At 39.8% G+C, this 21,892-nt stretch overlaps 2 protein-coding genes and 1 long non-coding RNA gene across 3 annotated transcripts in view; 2 read left to right on the plus strand and 1 right to left on the minus strand.

The window, feature by feature from the left end:
- LOC146455530 (uncharacterized) overlaps positions 1-21,892 on the plus strand; it is a 105,878-nt gene that overhangs the window by 57,390 nt on the left and 26,596 nt on the right. Inside the window, exon 10 of the mRNA XM_085094222.1 lies at positions 2,355-2,453. Within this exon, the coding sequence (XP_084950348.1) occupies positions 2,355-2,453 (99 nt within the window). The remainder of the gene's footprint in view (positions 1-2,354; positions 2,454-21,892) is intronic.
- LOC146455532 (uncharacterized) lies at positions 10,807-15,625 on the plus strand. The gene is made up of 2 exons (XM_085094266.1): positions 10,807-12,254; positions 12,515-15,625. Exon 2 carries the CDS (start codon positions 12,659-12,661, stop codon positions 14,369-14,371), a length of 1,713 nt encoding a protein of 570 aa, XP_084950392.1. The 5' UTR covers positions 10,807-12,254; positions 12,515-12,658; the 3' UTR covers positions 14,372-15,625.
- The window catches only part of LOC146455533 (uncharacterized), a 234,614-nt gene continuing 226,823 nt past the window's right edge, over positions 14,102-21,892 (minus strand). The window contains exon 3 of the long non-coding RNA XR_014859026.1: positions 14,102-14,222. This is a non-coding gene — a long non-coding RNA (uncharacterized LOC146455533). The remainder of the gene's footprint in view (positions 14,223-21,892) is intronic.

The following is a 21,892-nucleotide window of genomic DNA, read 5'->3' on the forward strand; positions in this document are numbered from 1 at the left end:
GTTCTTGTACATGCCGTTAAAATCTCTGCGGCTACGATAATAAACACATTCATGACGTAGACCGCTCCTACAATCAAACACACGAGCGCTGAATCGTGGAAGAGAACTCGAAATATTATGGGATGCGTTTCGATCGCGGATCGCAAAACTTTGGTTTCCATATGATCGTACAATCGCAATTGATCGCAGATGATCGCAGACGATCGCAGGAGATAGAACATGGTTCTATCTTCTGCGATGGTCTGCGATCGTGATCGCAAGATCGCAGACGATCGCAGACGATCGCAGAACTTATTGCGATCTGCGATCTGCGACCCGCGATCATATGGAAACCAGCCTTTAGAGAGAAATATGCTAACCAGTTACATGGATGTTAACTTCAATAAATATTCAAACGTTTCTTTTTCGTATGCACAGTATTTATATCCAGTAAAAACCATATACAGGTGTTAAACAGATCTTCCAAAGCGGGGGCAGCTCTAGTGAAAACTATTACTAGTTTAATTTAAAAATTCAATTGGTGTAGCGTCGGCAAGAACTTTGAATAAACAAGACGCTTTTTAAAGCGTTTACCTGCCATGCGTTGATGTATGTTTATCACTAGTGGCCTTATTTATTGTAGGCCTCACCGATTTTTTAACCTATCCTCCTTTCGCGATTGAGCCACCTGAATAGTTCTAGTCAGAAAGATTGCGTGATATTGCGTTGCGCTACTTAAAATTTTGCCGCCAAAAAATATTTCCCGCCAGAAAATGTCTTCAGCTGAAAGAAGCACTCTTAACTGAAAAGTTCACTGCTAATCATAACTTTTTGCATACGTGAAAACTCGCCATCAAGTAGATTAGTTTGCCAAAAAACAAATTAGTTTGGCTTTCAGTTTTCACGCGAAAGCGGAAAGTGCCATGTCACGCATCAGTGACGTCGTAAACAAAATTATGCAAATTTATGTTGAAATGAACATTTTTAGATCTTGTCAGCTTTCATAGAGGTTTCAAAGGGTAAAATGTTTCATTTTCGAAATTTACATCTGGTAATTTATGGGAAAGCAAAAGGACACGTCGATAAATTTTCATCAAGTGTTTAACGCATAACATGTAGAATTTATTGAAATGTATGTGAACCATGAACGCAACTCAAAAACTTTCTTACCGGAGTATAAAGTAGTATTAAAGTGAGGGAATAAGTTTACAATCATATTTATAGTACAAGAATAGTTATTTCTCTTTACATAATCGGGCAAAGATATAATTTCTTTTAGCTTTCAAGGAAGTGTCCGTAGCCGTCTTAATTTCAATTACTGATGTGTCATCTGCATTCACCAGTTGGCTCAGAGGAGCCTTTGGTGGACATTTAGTGTCATATAGTTGGGTTGCTGCTATTGGGCAGGAGTAGAGGTTCACCTTTGTGAAATAATGGGCAACCATACGACATTACGAATTCCACCATATTTGCGCCCAGGAAAATTAAGGGCAGAAATGATGCTGGTAAAATCCTGTTATGTTTGTTAATTAATATATGGTTTTGAGGTTTTCGAACTCTGCATGAAAGACATCGAATACGATATTCTCAACACTTTAAGGTCAATTTATTTCAAGTCGAAGGTTTCTAAAGCTCTTCACATGACAATTTACTGCCCTGGTTACTTTAAAATATGGAAAACATGGGATAGCAAAGGCTATGGCCTTTGCTTCTGCATTGAATAAGAAAAGGAAGAACTCAAAACAAAAAGTCACAGTAACCATCATAAAAGGCCTCTTGCCCATTAAACGCTACCAAGGCAATTGACCCATTGCCACAACCCGGAAGCTTAAATACTAACAAAATGACTCAATTAACAAGCCCTCGACAGTAATACGCTGATCAGTTTCCAACAACCCACATTTAATGATTTTCAGGCCAAACTGCTAAATTTGTCATAAACACGCTGTCTTAAAGCGGCAGGTCACCTATTTTAGTGTTTCTTTCAGTGGCCGAAGAACATTTTCGAATTGGTGGAATCACTGAAATAATGGTTCAGTATTGTTAACAATATCCTCACTAGCGCATGGCTAGGATAGCTAAAATTGAACTGCAACTTGAAAAGATTGGCCAACTTTTGCAAGTTCTTCTTGTGTCTTACAGAGAAATCACTAAGAACTAATTATAGTTCGTTCTCCCTTGGAGAAATCCCTTAATATTTTCTTCCCTGTGTTCTAAAGCAATTTCATGTCAGCAATAAGGTTTTTCGACAAATATTTGATCAGTTTTGACCAAAATACAGCAAAGTCGCCGTGACAGTGCCGCTTTAAAGGGTATTATCATCACTTATCCCCTGAGTAATTGTCACTCAAAGGACGATGGGTTTTTATCAACAGGCATCCAGAAGTGCTCTGCACAAAGCTTCGATCATTGGGCAATCTGAAACTGTCAAAATGCTTCTTGATAGTGGTGAAGATGTGGACCAAAGAGACCAGGTTTTAAATTTATTCTATTTGTGGAGATTAACGTGTACCCATTTGTATTAGTTGTATTGCTTGGCATCGCGTTGTGTTGGGTTGAATTGTATCGTGTAGCATTGTATTGTATAGTGTACAAGCTGTTTTGTGTTTTAATGTATTGTTTGTGTGGCAAACCTGCCTTTTAATGCAATGGATAATTCTAATGACGCATAAAACGTAGGAAAAAAACAGTAGTATACAGGTAGCGGCTCTCGTAACCTTGTAATTGTTTTATTGTGTAGCAGCTGCTCTTGTTCTAAGGATTGGAGAATTGTTCTGTTTTTTGTTGTACTATTTTCTGGAAGAGTTGCAAGCCAATCACGCCTTTATACCATAGATTTAACCACTGGCTGGTTATAGTACGACGTTTCACAGTTTAATCTGTTGTAAATCTGCTTTCTGGTTGCAATCAAATATAGCCAGTGTGAAACCCCATTTAATTTTCTCTGTGCTTTCTTTATTTTTTGCCAGTTTTCTCTGACGCCTCTTCACCTTGCCTGTTGGTATGGACAGGAATCTGTTTTCAAACTGTTGTTAAAAAATGGTGCAAATGTCAATGCTCTAGATAGGGTGAGTTAGATAAAAAGGTAAATTATTGCATAAGAAATAAAGTTAATTAATGTCTCCAGAGACTATAAATTACAACTAAACACTGAGTTGCACTGTAATAACACTGAATACTTCACTGAACACCTGAACAGCATCAATCCACACATACAATTCACCATAGAAATGGAAGAGGAGGGGGTCTTGGTTTTCGAGGATACCCAGATCCATGTGAAAGATGACTTGAGCATCAAGACCACTGTCCACAGGACAGTGTTCTTTTTTACTTGACCACGTGACCTAAATACACGTGATGAACTCATGCATAACTAACGGCAATAGAATGAAAACTAGTCATAGAAAAAGAAACACTTAATAAAGGCTTTGTAACTGACTTTCCGACTACCTGTAATTAACATTCTTAATCAACAAAACAACGAGACTCAGCTGAAAAGCTTTTTAGAAAAACAGATCCTTAAATTTCTCTTTGTTACCAATGAACTGAGTACAAAACTAATGGAATGTTCTCAACAAAAACACTTCGTTAAACGTCATTTCCATGGGGGTCTACTTGACAAAATTCTCATGTTCATAGTCTGAGAATCTAACAGGGGTCTTGATTTGCCTTTGTGATCTCCTTCAAGGAGTGTTTTTCCTGGGAGTCGGAGTTTGGCTGCACCACTGGCGTCTTGTCAACAATTGTGGGAATCTCTACGCCTTTTTTCTTTTTACCACTGTCCTGCACAAAATGTTTAAGGACAAGTTTAAAGTTTGACGAATTTCTGGTGACAGTCTCTGACCTATTACTTACTGTGATCATTGATTCTTTCGTCTCCTCCACGATAAAAGGCTTTGGGTTGTTTGGTGTACTCAATTTGTTCTGTTTAGGTTGTTTCATGAGAACGGTCTCTCCTACTATGATCTTTCTCTCTTGACCATTCTCCCTTTGGTCAGCATAAACCTTCATCTTCTGCTTGTGTATAGCATCTCTCTGGGCGAGGCTAGTTGACGCATCGTGAAACATAAAGTTTGTTGCTTGCATCAAGTGGTTGGTGGTTCAGGTAACAGAGTCTTGAGTTTTCTGTTGTTTAGAGCTTCACAGGGCCGTTGTGGAATGAAGAGTTGCGCGATACTGGCGCAGAAATCTGTATAACTCTTGTCTCCAATTCTTCCTTTCTAATATAATAATAAGCTTTATTCATCCCTCTTAAAAAATAAATATACAATGGATTTACATAATTGGATCTAAAGTTGAAGTGCCCATGAAAATAAAAATAATTGTTTTTCGTATTTTTGAATCCTGTTGTGTCCTGATTACGAAATGACAAAAGAAATTTGACAAAATCAAAACCGACATTTTTCATCCTCCAAAGAACCTCAAAATTCACTAAATCGTTCTCCGCGGAGAGGGAACGAGTCTTTGCTTGAGACAATGCTGATGAAGCAGCAAATGCCTCGAAGAGTTGTTTACTTCTCACTTCTGAAGTATTTCCTAAGTTACAGCTTTGTAATACATCGTTCTGGCCGCGCGCAAGATGGAGACACTTTTAGGCGCCAAATTGAAGACTTTCGGTTCGATTTATTTCGCGTTGTGAATGTTTTACCGCCTAAAACCTACATATTAAGAATCAGAAAATAACAACAAACATATTAAAACAAGAATTTTTTTTACTTTTACAATCATAAACAAAGAAGCTTTGCTGCCCGCGCCATAAAAGTGTTTGCATGTCTTTTTGTTCTTGACCTTGGTATTGCTACTGGTCCTGGTGTAGATCTCAGGTTATAGCTGTAGCTAGTATTTGGCTTTGTAGTGAAAATTTGATTTGGGTGGTTTTTATTATACACAATTCGTTCCCATTAACGCTTTGTCGCTACTTTTCGTCTTTACTGCAACGTCGGGAGGAATGCTCTCAGTATCCCAATGATGCTCAAACACCTGCAAACTAATCTGCAGGGTTTTTCGGCGGACCGCCCTAAACTGAGGATGCATTTTCGAGGAGTGAACGTATCTTAGTACAATATACTGTGATGCCGATCTCTGTCGGTAAATGTGCGTTTCTGCATTCGCACAAGTGAAAGAAGTAATTTTCTATGTGAGCAATCCTGATGTTTTACTCAAGAGTTCTTTACTAAACGTTCAGCTTCACCTTTTCCATTTGGGCCGTTGTCACTCTCCAAAATATCTGTTACTCCTTGTCTTGCTTGTCTAGTTTAAGTATAACGGCTTTGGCAGATGTTGAGGTCAGTAATTCCACTTCAGGAAAACGGCTTTATTACAACAACAACGACAACAATATTTTTATTATTTGCCAATAAATCCTTAATCCCCTGGCTCCGCAGATATCAGTGCTAATGGAGCCGGACCAGGATAATCAATAAAAGAAGAGGAAAGTACACACAGTAAAAACTACAGATAAGTAAATAGGTAGGTAAATACGAAAACAGATTAAGTCTACAGAAACAACTATGTAGTTAATTCAAGTTGGCAACGCATTATGTTGTGAAAGGTCATTCATCTATAACCACCATTATGGAATCTCTACTTGGAAAAGGTCCTGCGAAATCAACTGCAACTTCTTTTCAAGGTGCACTGGGAAGTTTGGTCATACGAAGAGATTCTGGTGGTGGTGATTTCGCTGTCGCTGCCTGACATGGAAGACAGTTTCGTATTGTCTCTTCTGTCATCTTGTCTATTGCTGGGAACCACACTTTGTCTCTGATGAGTTGCTTTGTCTTAACTGTTCCCTGGTGACCAAGATGTGCCAGGTCAACTGCTTTGTTTCTGAGGGTGACTGGTATGACAATCCTGTTTCTTCTCAACACTAGTCCATTGTTTACTGAAAATTCATCTTTCAGTCTCTTATATCCTTGAACTTCTGGACTGCTCCACTGATCAGTTTTTATTGCTTTGACTAAGACTCTTATTTGGTTTGCTGTTTGATTTCTTCAAGTGTCATGGCCTTTGGTACTGCATTAGAGCATACATAATGAACATATTTTTCACCCAAGGTTGGTAGTTCTGGATCTGAAGGACTGGGATGTCGGCTTATGAAATCGGCAGGATTTTCTGCATCTTTTCCAGGTCGGTAAATCAGTTTACAGTCAAGGCATGACTCGAAGTTTCCACCTTTCAATTCTAGCTGAAGCTTGTTTCTGATTAATGAAAATACAAATGAGGGGCTTGTGATCAGTGATAATGGAAAACTGAGCTCCATAACCTGTTCTCCATAAAATGTTCTGCAGCCCTCACTAGAGCAAGCATCTCTCGCTCGGCTTGGGATTAGCGACTTTGAACATCACTTAACGCCCGACTTACACAACTGAAAACTTCTTGTACCAATAAACCACCAAGAAAAACGGGGCTTGCATCAACAATGATTTCGGTTGGCTTTTGTGGCTCAAAACTATGACGTGACTTCGTCTCCGGCCAGGGCCTCTTTCAATTCTTAAAATGGTTTCTGTTCTTCCAGCTCCCATTTCCAAGGTGTATCCTGTCTCGTTAGAAAGCACAATGGAGTTGTGATTGTGGCATAGTTTGGAATGAAACTTTATATCACTGGCATTCTGCGGAGAGCTTTGTGGATCGCTTCAACCTTCTTTGGGGTCAGGTTTGATACCACTGGAGTTGAAGATGTAGCCATAGAAACTGACTTCGGACTTGGGAAACTCACATTTGGCCTTATTGAGGTGGAGGTTGATGTCCTGAAGTCTCTGTAAAACACCACAAACGTTCCTGTCGTGTTCATCTTTTCCTTTTCCAAGTACTATGATGTCACCTGAAATGTTCTTACATCCTGGTAGGCCTGTGAGAAGTTCCCTCATCGATTCCTGGAAGATTTCAGATGCTGCATTAATGCCAAATGGTAGGCGCTTGTACCGTCTCAGGCCAACATGGGTTCTGAATGTGGTGATAAAACGACTTTCTGGTGCCAATTTGAGCAGATGATATCCTGAGGATTTGTTGTTTCGCTTGTTGAAGTGTTGACGATTGCACGACTGAGATCTCCTGTCACGTTGGTGAGAGGAATTTTTTCGTTTCGCTGACGTAGACGACTGGGACGATCACTGGTTTTAGTTTTATTTACACTGACCTCTGATTTGGCTTTCTCCATTTGACTTGGTTACTGTTCGCTGAATTCCAAGGCTCTTCCAAGTTTTAAAAGGGCATCCAGCGTAAGATTCTCACGTAACGCTCGTGGCGTATACTCCTCCCAATACGGGTTTTGTAAAGGGCATTCAACTCCGCATGCTATACTGGACATTGTCAATGCTATCCAAACCAACATGAATCAAGGTCTATACTCATGTGGAATTTTCATAGACCTCAAAAAAGCCTTCGACACCGTGGATCACGATATCATGGTTAATAAGCTCCACCACTATGGCTTTCGCGGCATCATTCATGACTGGTTCGCTTCATATCTAAAAAATCGCTTGCAAACCACACAAATAGGTCAACATGTATCAAGTAAAGCCATGATTATCTGCGGTGTCCCGCAAGGGTCTGTTATAGGCCCATTGCTTTTCCTATTATACATCAATGATATACATCAGTGCCTAAGTAAGTTCAGGTTTTTCCTTTTTCCCGATGTTACCAATCCCCTCTATATTGATAAAAATTTGAAGACTTTAGAAAAAGCTGTCAATGTCAAATTACGAAATTTTTTCGACTGGTTAACTTCTAATAAGCTAACTCTCAATGACAAAAAAAATCCAACTTTGTATCGTTTCATCCGTACCAAAACAGGGTTCCTATTACCCCAATATTAGAATATTTGATAGTTAGAAAAATGGACAAGTTAGTCTTGAGTCCAAAGATTATATTAAATATCTTGGCGTCATAATTTATAAAAATCTTTCATGGAAATTCCACATTGATGTTGTCCCTAACAAAATCAGTAAAATCGTTGGCTTAATTGCTAAATAACGCCATGTCAAACCACGATGTATACTGTTTAAACATTTATCAGTTGCTTATGCATCCCCATCTAATTTACGGACTCACTTGTTGGGGCCAGGTATTCAAGACTTGCCTTAATAAAATTCTTATTCTTCAGAAAAGAGCACTTCGCATGATTTATTTTACCGATAGACGTGAACGTGCTGTTCCCTTGTTTGCCAATGCGAATACGTTACGTTTGACGTTTCTATACTACGAGTCTGTTTCCAACTTAATGCACGACATTTATGATAGTAACACGCTTATATACATCCTGAAACGTTTTCGAAAAACATCCAATGTCCATGCATATAACACTCGATCATCCACCTCTGGAAACTTTTACGTACAAAATTCTAGACTAGAAATACATCAACATACTTTTTCGCGATTTGGGCTAAGACTGTGGAATGAGATACCGCGTCGTATAAGAGATTTACCTAAGAAAGAATTCAAAGGAGAAGTTCGCTGGCTTCTCCTCAAAATTGTGGTAAATGAAAATGGCTATATTGAAACGCCTATCATAGTACAGAAAATAGGTCTCGCCAATTAGTTGCAACACGTTAAGTTTTGTTTTCGTTAATTTTTCGACTTTTTTTCCTTCTTTTTTTGTGTATGTGCGTGTGTTACTCGTGATTTCTCTACATCCGCTAAATTCCATTTGTTCTGTCTTTGATTGTAATAACTGTAATAATATTAATTTTGAAACATAAGCAAGCGAAAATTAAAGTTAATAGCCGACGTTTTAGCGTCATCATGACTTCATTCTCACCATTCTCCTTAAACGGTTGTAAGTCTGGCCCGCCTAGATTAGCTCTCGGTACCTGCAGGCCAGTCTCTCATTTTTGCTAAATTTTTGAATTTTTGAATAAACTTGAATTAGAACTGCAGGTTTAGATAATATTTTCTTTATCAAAGTCACTAAATTCACATGTTTTGGCGAGTTTTCAAAGTCGAGTGTGATAGCTATCCAACGATTCTCCTTTTTCCTTTTTTCACCGCGGTTCGCGGTAAACTCGGATCTAAACTCTCTATTAAGTCGTTCGACCGCCGTGTCATAATCATTGGCATCTCCATTATTGGGCAAAGTGTCAAATATTTCGTCGACCTCTGCACCAGCATAATGAAATAACAGCGCTCTTTTCCGTTTAGGAATTTCAATGTTCATTCTAATGAACAGTCACTCTAACCTTCCAAGCAATTTTTTCCACTGTGGTCCCGCATTGCCGTCTGCATGTACATCGAAGGATGGAAAATCTGGTAAAGAAACTGCCATAAGGTTTGATTGTGTCGCTGTCTGCACTTCGTGTTGAATTTTCCAAGAAAACGCTTTAAGCTTTCCACGAAAACTTAAGGAGACTCCTAAAATACAACCATTGTTGTTTAAACTGAAAGAAAGGATTGGTCCTCGTCGCCAGATGCACTATCGGCCCGTAAGAATTATCTTCGGGAGTAAATCACAACGCCATGCTTCTGGATAAAGAGCAACTGACAGCGTTCTTTTTTACTTGACCATGTGACCAAAATACACGTGATGAACTCATGCATAACTAACGACATTACAACCAGTATCTTAACTTCCGCTCCAATCATCACATACAACACAAAAGGTCTGTTTTCCAAATTTAATTGAACAAAGCCGAAATCCTGGTCACTGAGAAAGAAGACAGAGAACAGGATCGCGAACATTTTAGGGAGGCCCTTGGAGCCATTGGCTACGAGAGGTGTGCCTTTCAAACTCCGTCAAAAAAGATCCCGCGGGAGAAGAAGAAAGGCAGAGCGGGGGGCAACAAATTCACAAAACACATTAAAAAAAATGTGGTCACGGTTAAAAAATCGATTTCGCTCATACTTTGTCAGTTTGAAGGCCTCGGTAAGTATCAGTAAAGGATATAAGGATAGTTTTTTTAAATAAACCATGAAAAACGGTTACCCTAATGGAAGATTGGATTTCACCACGAGAGAACTCTACAGAGAGAGAGAACTTACACTTTTCAGCTTCTCGCTGGACAGACATTTACACAGCTATGAATCTTTCTTTAGTATAATTTAATACATTGATTCTTCCTCAGTCAAAACATAGTAATTATTTTCATCTGTGCTCGTTTGTGAGCGAACTGGGCTCGGATGAAGTAGACACCCTTTCCTCTATCACGCAAAAGTCTAAAATAATCCAAATTCAGCGAAAAAAAAAAGCTGACCGGTAGTTTATCAAATCCTCTGATACTTTGGCAAGACAGTTCAGTCATCGAAAATTGATCCATTTCTTTTCGGTATTTTTTAACGCCACATTATTTAAGATGTTCAAAAAAAGGTGAATTGCTATAGATTTGATCGATATATGCTCACCCCACACTAAAATAGCTGGCCGAAAAACACGAATCTGTCGGCCATTACTGTTTTCACAAATCCAACCCCACGTTTCTACTGGTCTGCGGTGTAACGCATGACTTGACTTGTGACGTCCGGGACTCAACGAAACAACGCATGAGAGCGATTAGGCGCTATTCTCGACTACGTTTAGGCACGTCTTCGCCGGCAATTTCTTCCTCAAGTTCGTCAGAAAGCGATACAGAGTCTAGTTTTGACGTGAAATGTGAAATGTGAAGTGAAATGTTCCGTGTATTGAGCGCATTTTTCTAGCACGTTGGGCTCCGAAGAAAATCTTGAGTCCGCGTTGAAAATCGCGATTCCATCTTAGCATCGATCGAACTATTTTATCTATAAACTATCGAAAATTACAGCAGATTAAAGCAGTGAGCCGTAAAAAAAATTTTTTGGAATGTGCATGTGGTGTGGAGATGGTAAATGTGAGATAACGTGTCGAGAAATCGGTGCAGATGTTTTTTTTTCCAAATGGTTGGAATAGCTCCTGGCTTCAAACATCTAGCGAGACCTTTCATGGGGTATGCACGCGTGCAACAATCGTTTGTAAAATGGTCAGAGCAGACAGGGAATTTTCCCACAGGTCCAGGATTGAAGTTCTTCCGGTGAGGGTAGACGAAGTTCTTCCGTTTTAATCAGACACTGCCGCTTCTAGGCGAATTATGGATCGAAATTCCAGCTTCATCGTTGTGTCCTTGATCACAGTCTTGGACTTGACAGCGCCAACCAGGCATACTGTAGATAAAACCAGAGAAAAGGACTTTTTCCAAGGCACACACTCATCCGCTCTGCGCTGCATACAAGATTAGCTACGTTTGTTTTCATGCGTTGAGTCCCTGACGTCACTTCCTCGTCGTGACAACTCGACCCGACTCGGCCCAACTCGCCCAACTCTCAAAGTTCTGTGCCGGTCATTTTTGAATCGGGTAATGGCGGAAAGCAAAATCGGCTCGAATACGAAATTCAAGGTTAAAAAAATGGGACTTCCCGTAGGAATTTTGACTTGAAACTTGGCATGGTAAGTAATAAGTACTTTTACTTTCGAAATATGAAGAGAGTAGAATAACCATATTTTTTATCATAGTGGCACTTTAAATCATACTATAGAAAGCGGTCAGTGTAAAATGCAGACTGCAGACTGAGGGTAAAATGCAGACTCGGGGTAAAATGCAGACTGAACACTGCAGACCAGGGGTAAAATGCAGACTAAATTAAATTAAATTTTGTTCGGTTGGGCAAGTTGTATCCAAAAGAAGCCTTTGAGAAAACTTCCATGACGGCGATGACGTCACTTGCAAACCGAATGCTTTGAAGTGAACTTGATTTTCCAACCGAAAAGACAGGGTCCAGAAGAGTTATTTTCTAGTTCAATTCGATCGTAGACCGCTGAGTTTATATTGCGTTACGATTGCATTACCCAAAATATTTACCGCCGGCCCAATTACTGTGGGCTCGGAAGTTGCGCCTGGGAGCCGGTGATTGCGGTTTGTGAAGTGAAAAAACAACATGGCGAACGAACACTAAAAACCGACTTGTGAAGTCGCGACCCAGTCCTTGAGTGTTTGGACTTTAAGAAGATAGTCTTTATAATTTAGTCTGCATTTTACCCCCAGTCTGCCGTCTGCAGTCTGCATTTTACACTGAAAAATTCATAGCTGTGTAAATGTCTGTGCAGCGAGAAGCTGAAAAGTATAAAATTTCCCTGAGTGCAGATCTGAAAAAGTCACATATATGTGGGTAAATATTTTGTTAGTATTGCAATTATAAACGGTATCTGTATTGACCCTGCAATCCATCTGTGTTTTTAGTTTCAATGCACAGCTCTTCAGAAAGCTGAACGCCAAAATCACCGATCTATAGTGCAGTTGCTACGAGAGAATAACGCAACTCCAAGTTTTCATCAACCGGTAAGAGGCATACCGGTCACTTTCGGTCGATTTTCTTGAGCTACCTCGGGAAAATTAAGACAATGACCGGCTTATAAATTAATATGTTTATTCACTTATTTATTTAGGTGTTTATTCGTGTCAATCTTGATTAATTGTGTAATTCAATAAACGATTTATGTTTGTTTATTTTCATCTGATTTCGACAAAATACATAGTTATAAAGAGCGCAACCAATGCGTTAAATAGTAAAATTTATCTTAAAACATTTTTAATTGCAGTCCAGTCTGAAGATACTTGCACGAAAAGCTATCGTAAGTGTGGACGGACGGACGGGTTTTAACCTCTTACAGGCGGCTGTCGTAGAAGGGGACTATAGCATCGTTTTCAAAGCAAGTGCCCTTCTCGAAGACTTCGTGGAAGAGATGAGTGTTGAAACAACTGGAGACTGCGCTATCTTATTTCCCGGTAAATCTGCTGATGAAATTTTGTCAAGTCTGGAAAGGAGACGGCCAGGTCATAGTGATATCGAAAAACTTTACCAAGGGATGGTAGAAGAAGTCAAAGCGCTAAGTGAGCTACATTGGTGTGCAAGCAGCGATGATGCGGAAAAGGCTGTAGAGCTTGTGTTGCATCACGGTATAGATATCAATGTCCCAGCAGAAAGCAATTGCACGCCCCTTTTGTGGGCAAGTCAATCATCTTCAAGTACGTTGATCAAGACCCTCATTGATTTAGGTGCCGACTTTAATGCTCAAAGAACCGATGATAAAGCAGTATCTTTGTTGTTGGCGGCTCATTATAACAACTACATGGCCGCTCGCCTGCTTTTGGAGTATGGAGCTGACGCGAATATCAAAGAGACTGACGGGCCTACACTATTGCAGTGGTCTGTTGATCGAGGCCTCTTTAACATTTCTCAGTTGATAATAAAGTCAGGATGCAACATCAACCTGAGGGACGATTATAACAAAACCGCGCTTCATCTTGCAGTCGAGAAAAATGATGAAAGTCTCGTCAAGCTGTTGCTTCAAAACAACGCAGATGTGAACATTCAAGACAGGAAGGGAAATACTCCACTTCATGTATCTGCTCGTGAAGGATTTTTCAACATTTCTCAATTACTAATTGACTCGAGATGTAGCATCAACTTAAGGAACACAGATGGCAAAACCCCACTTCGTCTTGCAGTGGAGAAAAATGATGAAACTCTCGCCAAGCTGTTGCTTAAAAACAACGCGGATGTGAACATTCAAGACTATAAGGTAGATACACCACTTCATGAAGCTGTCCGTAGAGGGTTTTTCAACTTTTCTCAGTTGCTAATTGAATCAGGATGTAACATCAACGTGAAGAACCTCTATGACAAAACCCCACTTCACATTGCAGTTGAGAAAAATGATGAAACACTCGTCAAGCTGTTGCTTAAAAACGACGCGGATGTGAACATTAAAGACTGGAATGGAGAAACACCACTTCATGTATGCGCCCGTGGAGAATTTATCAACATTTCTAAGTTGCTCATTCAATCAGGATGCAACATTAACCTCTCGAACTTCTTTGGCCACACCCCACTCGATCTTGCTATCAGAGAAAGTAATGAGACTCTCGTGAAGATGTTACTTGAAATCGACGCTCGAGGGTCAAAATACCAAGGAGATCCACTATTGCACAAACCTGCTGGGCCTTCGCATCTTGGCGAAATGGAGAGAGATACACTTGAAAAGGTTGCAATAGATCCACTTTTGCACAAAATTGCTGGACTTTCACTCCTTTTGGAGGTAGAGAAAGAAAAACTTGAAAAGGTTTCTAAAGATCCACTATGGCACAAACCTGGTAGGCCTTCGCGTCGTGGCGAGGTGGAGAGAGAAAAACATGGAAGGGTTGCCAAAGATCCACTTTTGCACAAACCTGATACGCCTTCGCGTCGTGGCGAGGTGGAGAAAGAAAAACTTGAAAAGGTTGCAAAAGATCCACTATTGCACAAAGCTGCCACGTCTTCGCTTCTTAGTGATTTTGAGACAGAGGAAAACGAAGTACGAATTACCATTGGTACAGACACAGAGATGGAAATGCTAGAAATACCAGAAGAGAAATTAGAAACACCAGAATCACTGGGGAAAGACGAGAAGCCATAAGAGAGTGCAGTAGTCGGAAGCAAGACCTGGGACGTATGTTGTGAATGAGACTTCGCAAAGTGATGGCGATGCGCGGACGTTCAATCTTTACAGCTCAGGTGCTGTTGAGCGGGGAAAAGCTTCGGAGAGGATTAAACTCACTGTGGGGTACTCGTTGCACTACATGTATGCCAGGGTACAGGGTCGTTGTAACTCATCCGCGGAGGCGAAGCAGAAATAATTTTTCAACAAATATGGATCTCTGACATGCCGTTAACTCCTTATGGTACTTCAGTGTAGCGCCGTGCGGACGTTCGGGGTAATTCTGGTAATTCAGCTTGCCTTTATATACTCGAAATATGCTCAGAGGATTCGGCAATTCTGTCAACTTAAATTAGGTTTACAGCAGAGCACAATAGACAAATTAGTCGTTATTTAAAATCTAGCCTTAGAAAGGACATTGAAACTGAAAATAGGACAACTGATAACGCTACGAGTTGGTTCTAGGATATTGGGCCGGACTTGAGAAAATATTACTACTTCCTGGATGAAATACCATGTTTATCGAAAGTCGATTAGAACGGGACAACCCTCCTTCTTGGAGCCCAAAAACCGTGTTACGCTGTCGTTTCGCGAAAAGTGCTCAAGGCCTCATTGGCCACCTTTTTCAAAATTCGGGTAGAAATATAATACAAGCTAAAATTTCTATGGCACCCTAAGGCAAAGGAAGTATGGACGGAATTGTTTGGCGTCAGAACATGCAATTTTCTATTGGCGGTGGTACATCGATAAGAGGCCGACTCTGCGTGGCTCTTTACGCAGTAGTCATCTATCTTAAAATTCCAAAACGTTTTTCTAAACGTTGAATAGCGAGACGAGTTTGTTTTACCAAATTTAAAACTTCCAGCTAGAAAATAACTCTGGAAAAGTCGTCCAAAAGTTCTCAAATGGAACTTTCAAACGGAAAATGGACGAGGCCGTTTAATTATTTTGGCCCGTTTCATTCTTGTTTCAGGTTGTCCAAAGTACACTTACATATTTCCAATTATAATTTCACATGGAGGCTTCCCGTATCGTTAAAAATGAACAACAGTGTAGATATGTGGTAGTCCCACTTCACTGCAATGAGTTTCATCCAGAAACGCACAGACTGAGCGGGAAAGTTTGTAAAAAGGAAATAAAAACAAACAAACTATCGTAATCCCCAAGCAATGTTGACATAACGGACTGTTTTACTGTTGTTGTTGTTGTTGTTTTTTATCAATTTGTAAAAAAGATTATCCTATTTTTTTCACGTAGCATGTCGATTTTTATTGTATTTTAATTGCATACATGTCTATCGGCAACTTTTCTAGGTGAATTTCCACTTGAAAGGTATAAGTATTTAAACAATTGTCTGTCTATTTTGTATATTGTATTACAACATTAGAAAACTTTTGATTGTACATTACTAGGGGATGAAACGAACTTTATATTTTAATAATGCTTTCTAGATCTTGATCTATTAGCGTGAACTACCCGCTGTTCGTGGTGTACATCCACTTCAATAAATTATTTTTTCTCAGTTTGTATTAGCCTTAATTGTATTTGATCGCAAATGGTACAAAAGGATTGATTGATTGATTGATTGATTGATTGATTGATTGATTGATTGATTGATTGATTGTTTTTTTGTTTTTTTTTTGACAAATGCCTCACTGTACAGCCAAAAACAGTTGATGTCTTCTTTCTGGGCAAACCTTCATCCTTCATCCGAGTGCAAGCTAATTCGGGCCAAACGTAATCTCAGATAAGTCTTATTTCACAGCATTGCTCTAATGACCGTTCGTTCTGTGGATCTACCAACTCATTTTTGTTCTCCTTAGACATACTTACATGTAATACTTAACAAATAGATTCCATTTTGCCGTGCGTCTGTACTCTGATAACGCACGGATGACGTCAAAACGTGGTGAGTGCAAAGAAGGACCCTACGAGCCGCAGGCGAGTAGTGTGACTGATGTTCTTACCACGTTTTGACGTCATCTGTGCGTTGTCAGAGTTTAATATGTCATCAGAGGCTAATACGTCCTCTTTGCGTTATCAGAGTCCAGACCCACGGAAAATGGAATCTATTTGTTTTATACAATAACTTTCCAGCAGACTCAGTTTTAGACTACTACACACATGCAATTGTGATCTTCTAAATAAGAGTATAATCCGGAAGAATTTCGCTAACAGTATTTTCAAAACTAACCTTTATTCCAGAAGGAAATCCTGACGCCAAAATGTTACAGTCGCTTTACTGCGATTTGTAATCGATTACTCGCCATTACCGGATTTCTATCGGCGCCATATTTCGACAAATATTTGATATGATATGATATGATATGATATGATATGATATGATATGATATGATAATCTTTATTTATCCACGGTGTAAAATTCGTCAGCTTTAAAAATGCCTAATACTAATATAATAAAAATATTTAAATATAAAAGCTGCTTTCCACGAATGCCGCGCCTTACAGTTCTTTGAGTAATCGTTTAAATTGCCCAAGGGACTCTGCTTCCCTTAAGTTACAAGGAAGACTTCCAGAGAATGGCGCCACTATAGCTGAAGCTGTTTTTGTAACAGTTTGTGCGCGGTAATGGAACGTTGAGTTTATTTTCAGAGTCCCTTAGGTTATATGCGACTTCTCGCCTTTCAAATTTAGAACTAAGATAGTTTGGAGCCAACCCGTGCAGAGACCTGTAAACCATCGTAGCTCTTTGAAATTGTTGCTGGCAAGCTAGGTTTTTCCACCCTAGAAGTTTGAAAAGGTGACCAGCATCTACGTCATAGCTTGAGTAGGTCAAAACACGGGCTGCTCTGTTTTGTAGCTTGTGAACCTTATTCCGTAAGGTTATCCCACAGTTTCCCCAAACAATGTTGCAATAATCAAAATGTGGCTGTATTAAAGCTTGATATATTAGTTGTAAGGTCCCCTGAGGTACAAGGTGCCTTATTTGTTTTATGGCCCCAATACCAGAAGCGACTTTCTTTGTTACTTTCTCGATAATTTGGCCACTCCAATCAAGTCTGTCATCGATGGTCACTCTAAGTGATTTTGCAGTAGTGACCTGGCTAACTTGAAAATCATTAATTGCAAATGTCGGGGACTCTGTGAGAGTACTTAGCCTCTGACTAGATCCGATAAGCATAAACTCGGTTTTAGTCATATTTAGAGTATGTTTATTTGCTCCCAGCCAATTGTGAACATTTTCTAAATCTTGATTTAGATGCAACTGAATATTGTCTGCATTATCACCTGCGTATGTAAGGTGGGTGTCATCAGCGTACATCCTCGGCTCACAATTTGAAACACAGTTTGTTGGAAGATCGTTGATGTATAACAGAAATAGTAATGGACCTAAAATCGTCCCCTGGGGAACACCACAACTTAATAAACAGCTTTGAGAGAGCGATCCGTTAATGGAGCACATTTGAGTACGATTCTCTAAATATGACTTAAACCATTGGTGCGCGTTACCATATATGCCGTAATTGCTTAATTTTGATAAAAGGATCTCATGGTCAACTGTGTCGAAGGCCTTTTTGAGATCTAAGAAAACAACGGCATTGATTTTACCGCGGTCAATATTGTACGCCCAAGTGTCCGTGGCCTCAAGGAGAGCCGTGACAGTTGAGTGAATAGCACAAAAGCCTGATTGATATTTACAGATTATATTGTGCTCTTCTAGGTAGGCATATAATTGATCATAGACGATTCTTTCAAAGACCTTGGCCATAACTGAGATCACCGAAATTGGACCATAATTATTTAAGTCGTCCCGATCGCCCTGTTTAAAAAGTGGGGTGACCTTTGCGCATTTCCAGTCATCCGGAAATATGCCTTGACTTATTGACTGGTTAAAAATATCACGGATAGGAATGCAAATGAGATCTGCACATTCCCCCCCGGGACATTCCCGAATGAGCCTAGCAGATATCTTGTCAAGGCCAGCTGCCTTTGACTTATTTAGACGATTCAAAAGTGAGAGAACTTTATTTGTACTGGTCGGATGGAGCTGAAACCGTTTATCTGTGCCAGTGAGGTACTTTTGATAACCAGCACTATTTGAGGAATCAATATTGCTAGCAAGTTCTGGACCGATAGTAGCAAAGTGATTATTAAATTGGTTCGACAGCACAGTTGGATTTGTTATTGATACTCCATTTACTTTCAGAGATGTCACTGATTTTTTCCCAGATTTTCGCGAAGTAAGTTCATTGATAGTCTGCCAGGTCTTTTTAGAATCGCCCGTATACTAACAAAGTTCTAGTTTTCCTTTCCTGGTTGAGGTCACTCACAACGGTCTTTGTCCAATTTTTTATCGGGCAGTTTTCCTTTCCTGCCAAAATTTTCCTATGTTTGACCGCTACTCTGAGCTACTCGCAAAATAACAGTTTCCAAAACTTGATCACGTGCGCCGGTCACACCACTCGATGACGTCATTCGTGCGTCTATACACTAATCACAAACTCCGCTACACCAATCAAAACGCGAGATTTGCACTGTTTATTGTATAAAAAGGTACCGTCTTTGTCGATTAATTTATCCTTGAAAAGTAGTGACAAAGAGATCTCGAGAAATCAGTATTGTGTGATCCCGATGCGATCGAAACTTGCTACAATATTTCATACTCGTCCAGTTCTGTTGCCTAAGGGCGGCAGGGGGCGGTTTACAAGGTACGATCCGTCACATCAACATTTTGAAACCCGATTTACGGCCGATCGCGGTATAAGACGAAAATTGGTCTGATTCAAAAAATCAGTTGTAATGCCACGGATTGTTTTTGTAAGGTCGCGCCTACACTCTCATAGAAACCGCCACACCTATCAAAACTCAAAATTAATTAAGTGCTGAGGACAGATTCTTGAAGAGCTCCTAAGTTAAGTACGTATGTTTCTGAACAATAATCTGTTGTTATTCCAACAATAAGGGTTTGTTAAGGGAAAATGCTAAGGATACATCATAACTTGGGAGGGCTTCGTGAATCTGACCCCCGGTGTCTAAATACCCGTATATACGATTTGTGCTCTGATACAGTCGGGCCGGTAAATCATGGGGTGCAAACCGGCCTTAAAACGAACGAATGGTGGACAGCTTTTGTGGTCGTATGAAACACAGCGCTTTGTGATCGTTTGGTAACGAGAGAGTAAATTTCTACTATCTGACGATGGTTTTCGATGTTATGGAACACAGGCTTTCGGGGCGTGAAACGCATGACCTGTCGCTGGTTGTTTCAAACGAGCTCCACAGAATACGCCCTTGAATTTGTAACAAAAAATTAATTCAGGTCCTATTCAAACCTGAGGGTTAACTTGATTGTGTGGTTTGAATTGAAACGCAACCTTTGCAACTGATCAACCAAATAAATTACTGTAAGAAATTGAAATTAATATACCGAGTTGAAAGAGCAAAACTGTCAATTTAATCGCGATGATATCATTAATAAACACAGAGGTGAAGAAATGGAACTGACTCGTATGAAATACATATATTTTGAACTGTCGCAGTTATGTACGTAACTTATTATGCAACTGCGCAAATAAAGTCTACAAAAAATTCAGGCTTGAACGGGATTCTAACCCATGACCTCTGCGATGCCGGTGCAGTGCTCTACCAACTGAGCTATCAAGCCAACTGGAAGCTGGTCATAATTCGTAATACATTATAAGCACTTAGAAGAGATGGAAGGGAATATAAAATACATATATTTGGACGAAGGGTGAGAGAATCAACAAATGAGAGAAAATCGTAGTTATCTACAAAAAAAAAAAAAGCCTGAAAAAATTCAGTCAGTTGGCAGTCGACGACTCAGTTGATAGAGCCCTAGAGATTGGGGATTGGAATCCCGTTCAAGCCTACTCAGGTCGCCTCCGTGACTGCATTGGTCTCATTTATTGATTCTTCCATCCCCGATAAAATATAGGAATTTTCACATAGCTCATTTCCATTGAAGAAACAACTAACAATAACCATCGTGAGAAAACAAACGTGTACGAGAAAAATGCAAATAGAAAGAGAGGATATATGTGTAACATGTATATGCGCTGCGGATGAAAGATTAAAAAGAGGAAAAGGTTCTCGCAGTTATTTACGCAACCAGACTGTTGCGAAAAACCTGAAAAAAATTCAGGCTTGAACGAGCTATATAACTGCCTGAATTTTTTCTGGTTGCGTTTAAAACTGCGAGAACCTTTTCCTCTATTAAATCTTTCATCCGCAGTGCATATACATGTTACACATATATTCATATTCATTTATTCTTCACGGGTATATATTATGATCTCAGAGCATGACCAGCTCCCAGTTGCCTTGATCAGATAGCTCAGTGGGTAGAGCAATGCACCGGCATCGCAGAGGTCATGGGTTCAAATCCTGCTCAAGCCTGGTATTTCTCATTTAACGAAGCCTGTTAATCTCGTACCCATATCTCACTCGGCAGGTTTGAAAATGTGAGATCTCCCTTCCGCATAACCGTGGGAGATCTGGGTACAAGATTAGTAGCCTGTGTACAACCGCCCCCTCTCTCAGGGAGGCGAGGGGGTGGTTGTACATAGGCTGATTTAATGTGCATGCATGACCTTTTAAATATGAAATTTGGCGGCAGTAAAGCCAATGAAAATAAAAGAGGTGTGCGACCTGCTTCAGAAGCCAGAAGACAAGTGTTTACGAACGCTTGTAGATAAGAAGCAATGGACCCTTTGTAGCTAACGGTCAAATGGTAAAAAATCCACCATGCTGAGACCCAAGCTACGCACTGGGACATCCAATACAAAAAAATTCAAGTTTGACTGGATGAAGTCGCTTTATTTTGCATGTCCCAGTGCGTAGCTTGCGTCCTAGCATGTGTGGATTTTGTACCACGTGACCGTTAGCTAATGAATACAATAAAATCTGCAATTCCACAGCGACAAACCAATGAGTGGTGCCGGATCACTTGTAGACCTGGATCAGCAAATTATCTCAAATAGAAAATATTAACGGCAGACTGATCCCAACGGCGGAGGTGACAAGCTTGAGAGAGCAAACAACAAAAGCTAGAATAACTGAAATATATTTGTTTTTTAAAAAAACAAATTTTTTTGCCCGATATTTCGGTTTGCAATACAAACCTTCCTCGGGGGCTGAACAAAAAAGAAAAGTGAGAAACATAAAATCGATCCTTTTATGTTTCTCACTTTTCTTTTTCGTTCAGCCCCCGAGGAAGGTTTGTATTGCAAACCGAAATATCGGGCAAAAAAATTTGTTTTTTTAAAAAACAAATATATTTCAGTTATTCTAGCTTTTGTTGTTTGCTCTCTCAAGCTTGTCACCTCCGCCGTTGGGATCAGTCTGCCGTTGATATTTACCGTTAGCTACAAAGAGTCCATTGGCAGTCAGTATCTACAAATCTGCACATGACACGCGAAAGGAGCACTTTGAGATGAAAATAAGCTTAATGTTCGGATTGTTAAATACCGCTTATTTGTGAAACTAGTTGTGTTATATTCGGTTTTGTGGACTTAGGAG

The sequence above is a fragment of the Pavona decussata genome, unplaced genomic scaffold, assembly GCF_977016875.1.
Source record: "Pavona decussata unplaced genomic scaffold, jaPavDecu1.1 SCAFFOLD_273, whole genome shotgun sequence".
Classification (NCBI taxonomy): Eukaryota; Metazoa; Cnidaria; class Anthozoa; order Scleractinia; family Agariciidae; genus Pavona; species Pavona decussata.